We start from the raw sequence: 15,365 nt of genomic DNA, 5'->3' as shown, positions 1-15,365 counted from the left end.
GTGGTGTGATGCAGCCCGACGCGACGTCACGGTTCTCACTCTGAAGTTGATCATTTTCCAACAACAGCACATGTTGAAGTGCTTTATTTGTCATATAACTCAATCTGATAACAACATTTTACAATATGCAATATTTTATCTAATAAAGAACGATGCGTCACACTTTTGTCCATTTATAGTTACATTCAGTGTTGTGGAAAGTCCACGAAAGAGCTATAAACAGTCATTCTCTCACCAGCCACTTTTCTTTCCTCTTTCTTGAAGTTAATAAGACGGGGGGAAAAAAGCAGCTCGACACATGGCTGAGCAACTGCAAAGCCCTCCTTCCCTGCGGCGATCCCGAGACACCTTCTTTAAATAAACATTCTCCTTACCATATCAATGATTATATGTATTTCTTTGTTAACTAGCACTTACACTTGAACTGTCTATTGTTAGACTTCGTGCCACCATACAAGTCCTTTGAGTGAGCTGTTACTATAGAAACTATAATGTATTTATATAAACCTGTGATTTGCTTCTGACCAATCAGATTTGAGAATTAAAAATCCTATTTGGCAAACATTGGACGTGTATAAACAGGGATTTTTCGAGGCAGGTATTTTGTTTCCCTTAATGGGAGTGAAGCTCCAGATGAGAACATGACTCTCGGCGTGAATGCAGCAGAACCATCAGCCAGCTTTGTCTTTGCGCCAGGAATTAAACCCTGTTTTGATGGAAGACGTGTAAAAACAGACATGTGATCCTCCTGCTGAGACACGCATTCACCCGAGTGAGCTTTTTTTTTTTTTTTTTAAATGAAAAGAGCTAGTTAATTAATGACAAGCTGAGTTGATTTAAGCATGAAAACCTTTTGACAAGATGTATAATATACGAAGAGTTGTTTCCTTACGATATATGACATAACTACCACTTTAAGCCTTGACATTATTTCGTTTGAGAGAAAGTCTTCCATAACCCAGCAGAACAGTTGATTAAAGATCAGCCTGTGGATTTATCTTTCCTCTCACGGAGTGCACCAAGAGACACGCTCAGACTCACAATGTCACAAGCTTAGCTTCACCTGTGGTCTAGAAGTCACGAGTTGAAGCACAGAAACAGAACAAGCGCTCATGGCAGTTCACTTGGAATTACAGCACACCGGTACAGAACGTTATCTTCGGGTAGGATCTTCTCACCGTTAAACTGAATCAGATGCCTTTATTATCCAACCGTAGAAGTTTTGCAACACCAAGAATCTAAAGAATGAGCTTGCATGCCTGAGAAGGATTTTCTTGCTACATTACATTGAAAGAATGAACCTGAAATTGGAGAACAATCTTGTATGAGTTTAGCAGAGGGCGACTGATACCGGATTTTACCAGTACCGATAAATAAGTTGGGGTGCTACTTGCCGATAACCGATAATCAACCGATTACAAAAATAAACAGTGCTGGCTGTACGGTGAAAATATACTGTACTTTTTAAATGAAATAAATATATAAATATTAATACCTTAACGATTAATAAATGTTAAAGTAAATAAAAGATATACAACCAAACTGAGCCAAAAAGTAACATCAGAGACATCCAAAATGAATTTTTAAAAAAAACACTTCAAATAACACAACAAAATTTGTCAGAGATAGTTTGGATGTCACCTCCAGAGGCCGCTCTCGTACTGCAGAATGACACGGGACCCTTTCAGCCGCTGCCGCAAGGGACGCATCCGGGAAAAGCTATCAGTGCGAATAGTTTCCGATAACCGACAGTTCCAGCAATCAGTTATCTGTGTTAATTAATTGGCAAACCCGATCAATCGGTTGGCCTCTAGAGTTTACCGTTAGCAACCAAAATCTAAACAAACGTAAATATAAGGTGTTGGTTGTAACAAATATAGGACGACTGTGTTGTGTCTTTTATACTCTATTTTGTCAAAATTCCCAGGGACTTGTATGGTGGTGAAATAAGAGAGGCTGGTGAGGGAATGACAGTTTATAGCTGCGCTGTTATAACCTACTGTAAGTGATAGGATGTTCGACAACATTAAATGAATTTTTATTTTATTCTTTTTAATAAATGAAACATTGTTAGTTTCGGGAAATTTCTGTGGTATAAAAGGAATAAAACACTCACCTTGGAAAACACTTACTTTTGGGGTGGTGATGATAGCTCTGCTTAGAGTCAGGCCAAATCGCATTACCCTGTTGTTGATTGCGTTCATATAACAGCACATCCCAAAGTGTGTTATTCCCTGCTTAAAGAACTTAAAGATGATTGTTATTTTGTTTGACCTTAATTATAGGAATTTTCATTCGTTCTCAAGGTACCAACTGGTGCATTAGGGACCCATTCGGGGATTTTACCCGTTCTTGATACATGCTTTCTGTATTCGAGTTGATCTTTTTTAAGATGATGTCACGCGATGTATATTTTGTATATATATTTGTGTAGGAAGTGGACTGTAACTGTCTGAAACGTCTTGTGCATTGGAATAATTGAGAATGAAGCATCATGCCGAGCTCCAGGACCACCTCTCTGTGGGTGACAGTTCCCAGAATCCCCTTCACACTCTCATCGATGGGGTCACTCTCAGGCTGAGTTATGCGTGTGAACAGTCAAAGGTCAGAGCTCAAGTGGGGTTATCAGGCCCAGGGGGTTACACACTGACCTCCAAGGTGTGTGTGCTGGTGTGGTTTCCATGTGGTGGTCTTTGCTCTCTGGCCTCATGCAGCCCGGAGAAGCGTTGGGGTTTGATGACATCCTGGCTTCCTGTTGTTGAATAACATTCTGCCTGCTAATTCATTTCTGTCTCTCTGAGCCATCGATAAGACGCAGTGTTACATAATTAGTCACCACCGTCGCCATCATCGTTACTGATCTCAGTTCCACTTGAGATGGGTGTATGAGAGGAGCTCCAGCGTTATCAGCTAGATGAGGCGGGTGTGTTTAGGGCTTTTGGCTGCAGGATATGAAGTAGCCTTTGAAGTGTCCTTCTGAAGGAAGCCTGTTCTCCGGCTCAGTAAGACGGGATAAGCTCCGTTAAAGCCCCTGCTCCGAATCTTCAGCTCTCTCTAAGGTGCTTTCTCAGGCTTGTTGCGTGGACGCAGCATCCAGACGTTTCATCTGCCTGTCCTCATTCACATGAAATGCATCGCGTTGTGTCTCGGCTCTCTACGTTTCTAATGCCAGGTGAGAATATGAAACAGTGATATAGAGTAACTCGCTCCCGGGTCCTGCAGGGACACTGCACCGAGTCGGCTCTTTAATAGAGATCAGGAGATTTAGCACCTCAAGTGAACTCTGGCACTGAACTAACGAAAGAGCTGCGAACTAGTGGAGAATTTCACCGAGTTTTCAGCTGTGAGAGAGACGCAGTGCTCTGTGAATGTCAATGACTGGTTCACAGACTCGAGTACTCCAACTTTACTTCTATCAATTCCTTTAAAGCCCGGACCACTGCGGCATTTTTAATGTCTTTCTTTTCTTTCCAGTCCTCTTCCTTCCTCTTTTGCGTTATATTTCCCTCAGTCTTTCTTTCACTTCCTATCTTTTTTCTTTCCTTCTTACATTATATATTTTTTTCTTTTCTTTGTAATCAGTCTTTCTTTCTCTCTGGCTGTTTTTCTCAGTCTTTCCTCGATTTGCTGCCTTCTTTCCTTCCTTTTTCTCTTTCTTTCGTTCTTTATCTCTCTCTTCTTTCTCTTTCCTTCCTCTTTGCTTTCTATTTCCCTAAAATCTTTTTTTCTGCCCTTCTTACATTATATTTTTTCGTTTCTTTGTCATCAGTCTTTCTTTCTTTCTTTCTTTCTTTCTTTCTTGCTATTATTCTCTGTCTTTCTGATATTTCTCACTTTATTTCACACTTTATTTAATGTTTTCTTTCTTTCTTTCCCCTTTTTCTTTTTTTTTTGCTTTCTCTCTTTATTTTTTCACATCCTGACTTTCTTTCCTTTCTTTTCATAACATGTTTTTCCTTCCTTCCTTTCTTTCTTTCTTTCTTTCTTTTATTTTCCTTCCTCTTTTGCATTATATTTCCCTCAGTCTTTTTTCACTTCCTATCTTTTTTCTTTCCTTCTTACATTATATTTTTTCTTTTCTTTGTCATCAGTCCTTCTTTCTCTCTGGCTATTTTTCTCGGTCTTTCTGATCTTTCTCACTTTATTTCACGCTTTCTTTAATATTTAATTCGTTCTTCGCCCCTTTTTCTTATTTAGCTTTCTCTCTTTCTTTTTTCACATCCTGACTTTCTTTCCTTTCTTTTCATGATGATATTTTTCTTTCCTCTGTTTGCTTCCTTCCTTTTTTCTTTCTTTCTTTCTTTCTTTCTTTCTCTTTCTTTTTTATCTCTCTCTCTCCATTTTCTCTCTTTTCCTTTCTCCTACCTCTTTGCATTTTATACTGTCCTTCTTGCATTATATTTTTTCTTTTCTTTGTCATCAGTCTTTCTTTCTTTCTTTCTTCCTTTCTTGCTATTTTTCTCTGTCTTTCTGAAATTTCTCATTTTATTTCAAACTTTATTTAATGTTTTCTTTTTCCCCTTTTTCTTTTGTTTTCTCTCTCTTTTTCCACATCCTGACTTTCTTTCCTTTCTTTTCATAACATATTTTTCTTTCCTTCTTTCGTTCTTTCTTTTGTTCTTTCTTCTCTCTTTCTTTACTTTCTATCTTTCTGCTTCCTACTTTTTCTTTGACATCAGTCTTTCTTGCTATTTTTCTTTCTCACTTTATTTCACACTTTCTTCAATGCCTTCTTTCTTTCATTCATTTCTTTCTATTTTCCCCATTTTTTTCTTTTTTTGCATTCTGTCTTTAATTTTTTCACGTCTTGACTTTCTTTACTTTCTTTTCTTCTCTCTCTCTCTCTCTCTCTCTCTCTCTCTCTCCCCCTCTCACTTCTTTTTTCTATTTGTTTCTCCTCCATTTATTTCAAGGTAATGCGTTACCATGACAATAGCATCCACAGCACTGTAACATTTTTAACTCTGGCCAAATTTAGCTTAAGCAAACCTACAAGGTCTCTTTTTCTCTCTTTCTTTCTTACCTGTAAGCGCTGTATATCTTGTATGGAGGAGAGAAAGAGAGGCAGCAGCCTAGAACATGTCATATCACGAGTAAAACATGCTGGTTATTTAAAAAAAAAAAAAAAAAACTCTTTAAGTAATCTCACGCATGCTTTGGCCGTCATCGTGCTCCTGCAGCGAAGCCATACTCTGTGCTCCTGCTGTCATTACTAAGCAGCTTGCAGAGTGACCCCTGACCCCTAACCCCTAAGAAGCTGACAACTAACTATTTGAGATACTGCCATGGGCTAGAGTTGATCAGCAGTGTAATGTAGTGTCCTATTTAAAGAAAACGTAGCTTATGTCATTTACGACATAGCAAGGATTGATAATTGTTTTTGCAGTTTTCACAGCGCATGTGTTTGTGTGTGTATGGAGGGGGGCATTTTAGCTACACCCTACCCCCAGAAACAAGGGTGCATGTTCATGTATGGGGGCAAAGGGGGAGATTAATCTATTTGCAGTAACAGAAATGAGCCCCTTTAATCCTTCTGCCCCACCACGGAGACTAAGTCCAAGCAGATAAAGTTGCAAGTGCACTGAAAATAGGCTGAACAGAGGCCGAGTCTAGAATTTGGACGGGACGGAGAGAGGAATTGTGCATGGAAGCGCAGTTAGAGGACAGGTGTGTAAAACCTTGCATGATATCTTTGTGCGTGTGTGCGCATGTTTAATAGAGCCCATTTCACAAGACAGGACCTCATCATAACCGAAAGTGCTTTCTTTCACTGAAAGGCTGTGTAAAATAAAGCAGCTCTGTTGTGATTTATCACGTATCTCCCTTCCTCGACGTCTGCTAATGTCTTCCTTACAGCAGCACACAGGAGCTTGGTCTTCCAGCTAGCATAGACTTGACTAGCCTCCATTTTACTCAAGGTTAATAGCTGCTTCTGAAGCGATACATCATATTTAGCCCATGTCTGGTTTCAAGCTGTAGTGTCCACAGAAATGATGGATGCACAGCCGGTTATGACTTTAATGCAGCATTCTAAAGTGTGTGTGTGTGTGGGTGTATGTGTGTGGGTGTGTAAAAGCTCTTGAACAGTTTAGATATTTGTATAGGGGTCATACTGTTGTGCATGTGTGTGTATAGACTGCATGTAGGCGTCAATGTTCCTATTATTCAGTCAAGTGTGACTGCATTCGTGTAGGATTGCTGCAGCACCTGTTTAGTCTAGTGAAATGTAAAAGCCACTCTGTATTGGTGTTAAAGGAGGAGTGTGTGTCGTGTAAATATAATTATGTAGAATTGATGTCTTGGTGTGGCACTAACCGAATTTCCGGCACCATTTGTGAAAATGCACTAAAGCTATGCACTAAATTTGAAATTTGTCTATAAGACGAATGAAAAAAAAAAGTGAAGTTAACACCCATGTGTAAATTTATTTATCATTTCTTGATCGTTTTGATTAGTTTAACACTTTTCTCGGCCACTGCGTAATTACATATGTGTTATTTCATAGACTTAATGTTTTCTTTATTATTCTAGAACGGTTGCGAGAGAGAAGAATTCTAGTGAAACGTAAAAGCCACTCTGTATTGGGGTTAAAGGGCGACTGTGTTTTGTGTAAATATAATTATGTAGTATTGAGGTCCTGGTGTGGCACTTGCAGAATTTTTTAGCACCATTCGTCTGTAAGACGAATGTAAATAATGAAGTTAATGCCCATGTTTAAATTTATTCGTGAATGCTCGAATCTGATTGGTCAGAAGGTGTGCTTCATATTCGTATAACAGCACAGGTAGTTCCGTCTGATTGTTTAATGTTGATGCACGTGTTCTAATACATTATTGTTTCTATAGTAACAGCTCATACACAAGGATTTTTACGGCGGAGGCCCCACATAATCTAAGACTAATGATAAACGTATTTAAGAACAGATTGTTGTTTAGCAAAGTAATTCTTATAATCATTGATGTGGTGGAGTGTTTTTTTGTTTTTAGTTTTTTTTTGCTAGGAGACGTTTATTTAACATTTATGGACTAAGCGTCGGTGGTAAGTGCTCTCAGTGCCGATGGGCTGGTGAGAGAATGACTGTTTATCGCAGCTATAACGTAGGTGAGAACAGGAACTGTTGTCTCTCAGATGTTCCACAACTTTCAATCTAACTATAATCTGTTAAAATGCATGTTGTGGTGTCTATTAATAAATTAAACATTTATTAATGTTTAATAAGTGTTAGCTCGCGCCTCGTGCCGCATCATAACCCGCACCAACCCCACCATCACATCAATCCAGAGATATGCATCGTAGGTTGATTGGCATTTCCAAATTGTCCATAGTGTGTGAATGTGTCTGTGATTGTACTCTGTGATAGATCGTCACCCTGTCCAGGGTTGTGCCCCGAGTTCCCTGGGATAGGATCCAGGCTCCCAGTGACCCTGTGTAGGATGAGCGTTATGGAGAATGGATGGATGGATAGACTTTATAGATGGATTTATAGACTTTATGTATTCGTTATTATTCTAAAATAGTCCAAACTTTTGACTGGTAGTGTAAAATAACGTAACATAAAATAAAAAACACATGCTATCAGTGATATTTAGTGCTTTCAGATTTGGTGAAGCCTCTCCCAGAAGGAAGAATGTCTAACAAGTTTGGAGACACTTGTTGAAAGATCTTGGTCCACTCCTCCATGCAAAGCATTTTAAACTCGTTCATATTCTCAAGCTTGTCTTCAGTTCAGACCACGAGAGACAAAGACGGTCATTACAGAACATCCCACAGACAGTTCTGTGCTGATTCGAATCTATGTTTGGAGTCATTCTCTTGTAGAGAGATAGATATATGGCTAAGTCCTTTTGGCAAGCAGGTTTTGGACTAAAATATCATGGTACTTTGTCGTCATCAATCTTCACAAGAGCCCCTGAAGCACTAGCTGTAAAACAGCCACAAAGCATCTGCGATAAACCTCTGTATTTTACAGTGTTTATGGGGACTTTGGGGTCTCGTATGCAGACCCTTTTTTCTTTTTCTTTTTTGTCAGCACGCCGACAGTGTTTGTGGTGAAAAAGTTTCATTTCGGTCTCATCTGAAAACAAAACGCACGATTCTAATTGTAAACTCGATGACACTTGAACGTGTGCAACTCTTGGATGGATGTGGAAATGGTGTGTAGTTGTGACAATTTCATGAATCATATAAACATAATTTTTATATTATTATTTATGTCCTTGATTATACTTGATGGTGTTTAATTATGTTTTTTCAAGTATTTCTATATCCATACTGTATTTAGGCAATTCAACAACCATCTGTCTCTTCATCATCTGTGTTGAAAGCTCTTTGTTTTTGATTTTTCCTTTGTTGAATGACAACAGAGAGATTTTTCCATGTGTGCAAATATTATCACTAATATTGAGTCATTGAGTTCCTATATACTGAGAACAATCTAAAAATAATAGAAGTTATTAAGGATGATTATTTGGTTGCGTTTTTTTAAACATTGTCCATTCGAGTCAGTATATTTGCTGCAAATGTGTTTTTTTTTAATGAAGGTATTAGTTTTACACAGAATATTGTTGTGGTAGAGAAAATTAGCTTTTAGTAGCTTTTCCTCTCGTGTTTAGTGTATTAGATAAATAATTGCGTATAATGTTTATTTTATACAGTCGTTTTAATGAAAGGTGCCAATAATTATACACACAAATACACCAAGCAGACCTAAACGGATGAAGATGAAAAAGAGATGAAAACTAAGTGGTGGAACACATCCATCACAGGAAGTCTAGTCTAGGAAGTCTACAGGAAGTGTAGTTTACAACAACATCAACAAATAAATATAAAAAATTAAAATGATATTTTGTGTAATTTTTGAACTTAAATTGCAAAGCATTGGAAGAATCTACTGATTGCTATGTTTGTAAACTGCACACTAAATCCAAATTTCTTATTCTGCACTAAATGTCTTGACATCAGTGTAGTTTCATTGTTTTGAGCCACTGTGTTGCGATGAACCAGGATTCTTGTTTGTTGAAGCCCTGTCTTGTTTTGGTGGCATGTCTTGTCTGTGAGTGTCCTCTGGCCATCTGACTCTACGCAGCCGTCTCTACCACTCACATCAACACGTAGGTCGAGTGTTAACTGAGAAGTGACGGTGGTCCTTTCTTTCCAAATGGGGTCTTGACCTGAGCTGTCTTGCCCCTCTTGCTGTTAGCACCTTCACAGCTCCAGCGCTGTTGGACACGCATCCTCTTAACGTATTCATAATCAGAAACACTGTTAGGGCGCTTTCTGAATTTTTCATAGTGACAGCAAGCAAGTCTCCTGACCAATCAGGGAACAAGTTGGGGGCAAGCGAGAAAAGCAAACACGGAGGACAAAGTGCTGGTGACAAAAATGAGTCTTGTAGGCTACCAAGTGGAGCAACCAAAAAGTGTTCAGCCTATCGTCCAGAGATCGTCCAAATGTAAGTCGTTCTGGATAAGGGCGTCGGCCAAATGCCATAAACGAAAATGTAAATGCTACAGGCATCTGTGGCCAGAAGCCAAGAGAGTAGTGGGAGGAAACACTACCCAAATGTGGGTGTCTGTGAGCTCATGTATGTGGAAGATGGCTGATAGCACTTTCCTTCGAGAGTGTTACGCTGCCAGGTGATGCTGTATGAGCAGCGGCTCGAAACGATCTGGTTGGTTGACTTCACATGTCTCAGAGGAAGCATGTGTTAGACTTTACCGTCCCCGTCGGTACTGTAGCTGGCATATGACGGGAGAGCCGGTGGGTGGGAATTTTCCAGGTGACCAAATGTGGGGAAAATTTACGTTGAGTAGAATATATTCGCTGGCAGTATTCCAATATTGAAATTTTCGAACTTTAATACTGATAATAATAAATCTAATCTACAGGGCAAGTTAATACAGCTTGTTAGCCGATACTAGCTGGGAAAGTTGTTACGGTAAGAGTGTTGTCAAGTGTTGTGAGAGGGTTTCACATGAGACACTAGATTTTCATATGAGTACCAAAGGTACTCCAGGCAGCAATTTTTTTGTTGGGAAAAGCCAAAAAAAAGTATAGCTGCAAACATGTTTAGAAAAGGGGGGGGCACAGTGTCTTAGGGTTTGGGGGTTGAACCTGTCCTCTGCCCTGTGTATGTGGAGTTTGCACGTACTCCCCGTGCTTCGGGGGTTTCCTCTGGGTACGCCAGTTTCCTTCCCCCAGTCCAAAGACACGCGTTGTAGACTGATTGGCATTTACAAATTGTCCGTAGTGTGTGAATCGGTGTGTGTATTTGTGTGCGATTGATTGGCACCCTGTCCAGAGTGTGCTTCGAGTTCTCTGGGATAGGCTCCAAGCTCCCCTGCGACCATTTTTAGGATAAGCGGTATGCAAAATGGATGGATATTTAGCAGGGGGAAAAGATGTCTAATGAATAACGTGCTTTCAAGAGTGCGACATTATGAAGTTTGATTCGTACCTTTCAGTGAATTATCAGATCCAGTCAAGTACAGACATCTGCACACAGATTTCCCTGCTCAGACTGGTGCACCTCATCACGAGGATATTTCCTGACTCTCTCTCTCTCTCTCTCTCTCTCTCTCTCTCTCTCTCTCTCTCTTTCTGTCTGTGTAAGTCAGATCAGTCAGCTGGTTCAGACCAGTCAGCCAAAGCCCCGGAGCAAGAGCATCTCACACATTTCCAGCAACATAGTGCATAGCATTTTCTGTTGTGGATTGGATTTTGGACATCAAGGATTTACATTTATGGCATTTGGCAGACGCTCTTATCCAGAGTGACTTACGTTTATCTCATTTATTCAACTGAGCAATTGAGGGTTAAGGACCTTGCCCAAGGGTGGTAGCTTGGTAGTGCTGGGGCTTGAACTCCTGACCTTCTGATCAGTAACCCAGAGCCTTTAACTTGCATTTCAGTGTCATTTTTGCTTGGACGTAAACATGAATAATCAAATAAATAAATAAAAGTTTGGATAATGAAAAAAACTAATAAAAGAGAGAGAGAGAGAGAGAGAGAGAGACATTATTAATGCACCATGAGCACTGGACATGTTTGGGTGGTGATGATCAGTGAGGAAAATGATGAATTGCTGTTGATTGTAGCTTAGACCTCCCTCACGCGCTCTTATAAATCCATGCGGAACGCCGTAGGCCTCATTTCAGGATATTCATGTATGAACAAATCTCCCTCTGTGTCTGGATGAGTTCAACCCGGCACATTTTTGGCAAGGGTGTATTTTCGCAAGAAAAAAGAAACACAAGCCTGTCTTTATTCCACTGTCCTGTTCAATATTTTACTGCAGCTATCCTAGCATAGAATATTTGCACTGGCAGTGTTGAATGAGCATTAATGAGGCTCAGGACACATCCCGCAATGACTGAATCCCTAGAAAGAGAGAGCGAGAGAGAAAGAGAGAGGATGGAAGTGAGGGAGATGAACAGAGAAGGCATGTGAGCCTGAAAGCATGGGCCCGTCCCAAACGCATCTGCTTTAATCACATGAGAATCTCCATATGTCTTTCCAAACTCAATCAAAGGCCAACATTCACAGGCCGCATTGTTTCATTATGTGTCGGATGGGAGTGAAATAGAACGCAGGTTTACTTTAGCTAGGAATGGGGAATATGACCGGTGTCCAGGTTTTTAAAACAATGGGATAGGAAAAGAGGGTTGAAGAGAACATTAAGGTGTGGCACCAGCTAATTATGTATCCTTCCATTATATGTGACGTCACACCGTGTGCCATTTTTGCTGCCATGTTGAGGACTGAATAGGGGATTGTGACTTTGTCTATGTCTACATAAAGTACTTCAACAAGCAGTAGTGCTAGTTCCCTATAATATGGGACAAGTTTATTTCAGCAGGAAGACTTATTAACATTTAGCAAAAGTTAGTTACCTGATTTATAAACGATAAGATCCAGTAGGCTTCTGTGGTTTTAAATGCTTTGAGGCTCTCTCCAGACCAGGCTGTGTATGAGATAAATGTATCTCATTTCAAGTTTAAGTGGAATTGGCGGTCTTTCACCTCTATTTATGTTTGTGTTGTGCACCCAAGCCAGAAATCCCAAATTTTGTTCTTTGATACAAATTTATTGGCCTTAATTCTATTACTGTCTGACCCTACCTCTGTATTGTCACCTTGACATAAGACTATGAGATAACTTACAGGAAATGAGAGCGGCAGCTTCCTGAGGGGCTTGGATATCATCCCGCCCAATAGGGCCACAGTTGCCCTCAAAAGTAGGCTATTTATCTATAAGGCCCACGTTGTATTTTTTGGAGTACCACTGGGACATCAGCATATTGCACCCCTGTAATATTAGGTACATCTGATTGACGAAGTTTCTACATTGGCTTTTACATCGATGAATGTCTTGCCTAATACATAAGATTAGCTGCAATGTTTGACATCATGGCTCCCGTTATACAGTTGAATCATTGATGATGAACCCTGCAGAAGGGTTTTCCTTTCAAGTATAGTAGGGCTTTTGACGAACCCTTTTTCTCAGAGTTTAAATATTGCGATCGATATTGTGCATTGTAAAAATGGCTTAAAGTATCGTGTTTGTAACAACTCCTGGCCATTTAGTATCTATACTCGTTAACAAATAAGGTTAGATCTAGAGCCCTTAAAGGTTCTTTAGCTTGTCCCTGAACCCCAAGGGTTTCTCTATCAGAGTAGAACTCCGTATGGAAAACGAGAAGCCTTAGCTGTCCAAAGAACCCTTAAAACCCCCATTTAAGAGTGTATCTAAACAGGTTTGTGTTGTTTTTGTGCGTATATATGTTACAGTTGAACTCGCCGATGAACTCCGTGAGCAGCTCAGAGGACATCAAGCCTCCGGTGGGCATAAATGGCATGATGAAGGTGCCAGCGCAGTCTTCGGGGACCCCTCTGTCTCTCACCAAGCACATCTGTGCTATCTGCGGAGATCGCTCCTCTGGTATGCATACACAGCAGTACGAAAATAAAAGGATAAATACTCACAAGAGCATTTCGTGAATTTGTGACCTGTGTGTTCTGCCGGGTTTGACGGATATGTTGTCTCCTCAGGTAAACACTACGGCGTCTACAGCTGCGAGGGCTGCAAGGGGTTCTTTAAGAGAACTGTACGGAAGGACCTGACCTACACCTGCAGAGACAACAAGGACTGTGTGATCGACAAGCGCCAGCGAAACCGCTGCCAATACTGCCGCTATCAGAAATGCCTAGCCATGGGCATGAAGAGAGAAGGTACAGCAGATTACAGAGAGGATGGAAACATAGCACACGTCCTCTTTTATACTCTGATACAGAGCTTAGACGTATCCATACTCTGCTGTATGCTGCAGTGAGTGCAACTTAAACCACGCGGAATGTTGTTATTGTGGTTTCTGATATGTATAATGAGATCATTTGTGTAGTCAGTACAGCAAATCAGCCGTTCACCGTTAGCTGACTCCACTGAAAACGTGCAAGTTGATGCATGGCAGTGATTAAAGATTCAATGACCTTGGACGTTGACGAGATCAGACTCTTAATTAGTGCGTCGATAGACACACTGCCTTCTGATTCAGCAACTGTGATATGTGAGCAAGACTATACAGGAGGCTTGTGTTACTGTGATAAGCATCCATAGTGGACTCTGGATGATGTTGTAGGTTATCCTGGCCTTTAGAAGAGCAGTTTGTCCTTTTTAGTGCCCTCTGCTGCTTAACAGGTGCATTGCAGTCAGTGTTTTCCTGTGTTTTTGGGGGGGGGGTGCGGTAGGGTTTGTATTTAATTAAAAAAGAACATAAACTTCTGGTTTATGCACACCTAATTCAGGTTTAAATGAAAATTCAGATACAGATACGGATATTTGGAGCACTAAACAGATCCAGATCCAGTGACATTGTATTAAAGCCCTAATAAATATGCCTTATGCCTTATTGTCTGAAAAAAGCCACATGGATGAACTACAGGTGGAACTAATTTCAGTAGCCCGAAATGATACTGTTGAGCAAGGAAGAAGAACTAAGCATGTCGCAGTCAACAAAGATAATAAGGTCAAGATTGGCCATGCCAAAATAGAAGAGTTATTTGTGTTAATCTTTGCTTCCTGGTGGAGGAACAGCTCTGTTATTGTTAATGATAGTACTCATTTCAGACCTGGAATAATGTACACAGTAGCCTAAAGACTCTAGGCTCATTCTAATGTGATATTGCAGATCACAGACTCCCTATCTTTGACTTTAAATGACTTTTATAAGGCAAGGGACGTTTCTAAAAAATAACCGAGTAGTCGTTTAAACTGATGGATGGGGGTATAAAAGGGAAATGAAGGGGTCAGAATGGGCAGGAGCGATAGGACATCGCCCCTGGGATGAGACACAAAGATGATGCTTCTGCTGTACTAAAAAAAAATGTTTAAAAACAGGATCGCAGTAAGCCAAGTGCAAGGGAGGAGGCAAACCAAGAGAAAATGTGTTTACCCCTATGTAGGAGGACATTAGCACTTTTAGTATGTTAGTCACACTCATTCTCAAGAGAACGAGATGGAAGACTTCGTCAGCGCTGGGTTTACTTCCAAAAGCTTTACTTGCTCTTTTTTGGTAATGCCTTTTGACAGGAGAGTATCATGTTCTAATCCAAGAGCTCTTCTCCTGTTCAGACAATGAAGCTTATATATCATAGCTTTGTCTATACAAGTACCCTGCTGACAAAACAGTTTAGTTTAGTGTGAATTTCATGCAGGTTTATGCTGGAAGGATTGGTTTAGCTGGTCTCCTAGTATGGACATCTAGCAAACCTGTTTTTTCTAGCAGCATTATGAGTATGAGACACCCCATGTGTGTCTAGCTTTAAGATTCATTGAACGTGACTGACAGATCAGATCAATAATTCCAGATAGCTGGAAGCTTGGAGTTATTGTGCGTGAACTACTCAAACCTCTTTTACATTATATCCCACTCAGCACCTACTGTTTACCTACTAGACTTCAAGTACGCTGCAGCAATGGACGTTAGAAATGCATACGCGTCGTGCCTTCCTTGACCCGAATGCACCTCTTCTCTTGGTCGGTTTGCTCGAACAGCCCATAAGCCCTCCCCCTCGTAGCCCGAGGCAGAGGAAGAGCAGGGCTGCACCAAACCCGAAAAGGGCTGAGTGAAACTGCAGGAAAACAGGATTAAATGAATTTATGCTCTCCTCCTTCTCCGAAGGAAATAAAGCTAACGTGATTTCAGGCCGCCTCACCTCTCACTGACTCCACGAGAAGTATTCTACCCTTGGGCTGACCTCCAGAAGCAGACAGTTTCTGTAAAGTGGGGCCCCCTTTTTCCTCCTGCCCCGAGGGCCCCTTCACCAAGCCACTACTGTGATTCAGCGGCGAGGAAATAGCACGGGATG

At 40.6% G+C, this 15,365-nt stretch overlaps 1 protein-coding gene across 1 annotated transcript in view; it reads left to right on the top strand.

Annotated features, from left to right (window-relative positions):
• The window catches only part of rxraa (retinoid X receptor, alpha a), a 107,365-nt gene that overhangs the window by 72,427 nt on the left and 19,573 nt on the right, over window positions 1-15,365 (top strand). Inside the window, exons 4-5 of the mRNA XM_053649662.1 lie at window positions 12,789-12,939; window positions 13,050-13,229. Of these exons, the coding sequence (XP_053505637.1) occupies window positions 12,789-12,939; window positions 13,050-13,229 (331 nt within the window). The remainder of the gene's footprint in view (window positions 1-12,788; window positions 12,940-13,049; window positions 13,230-15,365) is intronic.

The sequence above is a fragment of the Ictalurus furcatus genome, chromosome 18, assembly GCF_023375685.1.
Source record: "Ictalurus furcatus strain D&B chromosome 18, Billie_1.0, whole genome shotgun sequence".
Lineage (NCBI taxonomy): Eukaryota > Metazoa > Chordata > Actinopteri > Siluriformes > Ictaluridae > Ictalurus > Ictalurus furcatus.
The sequence above is the reverse complement of the archived record's forward strand: the minus strand, read 5'-3'. Positions and strand labels throughout refer to the sequence as shown.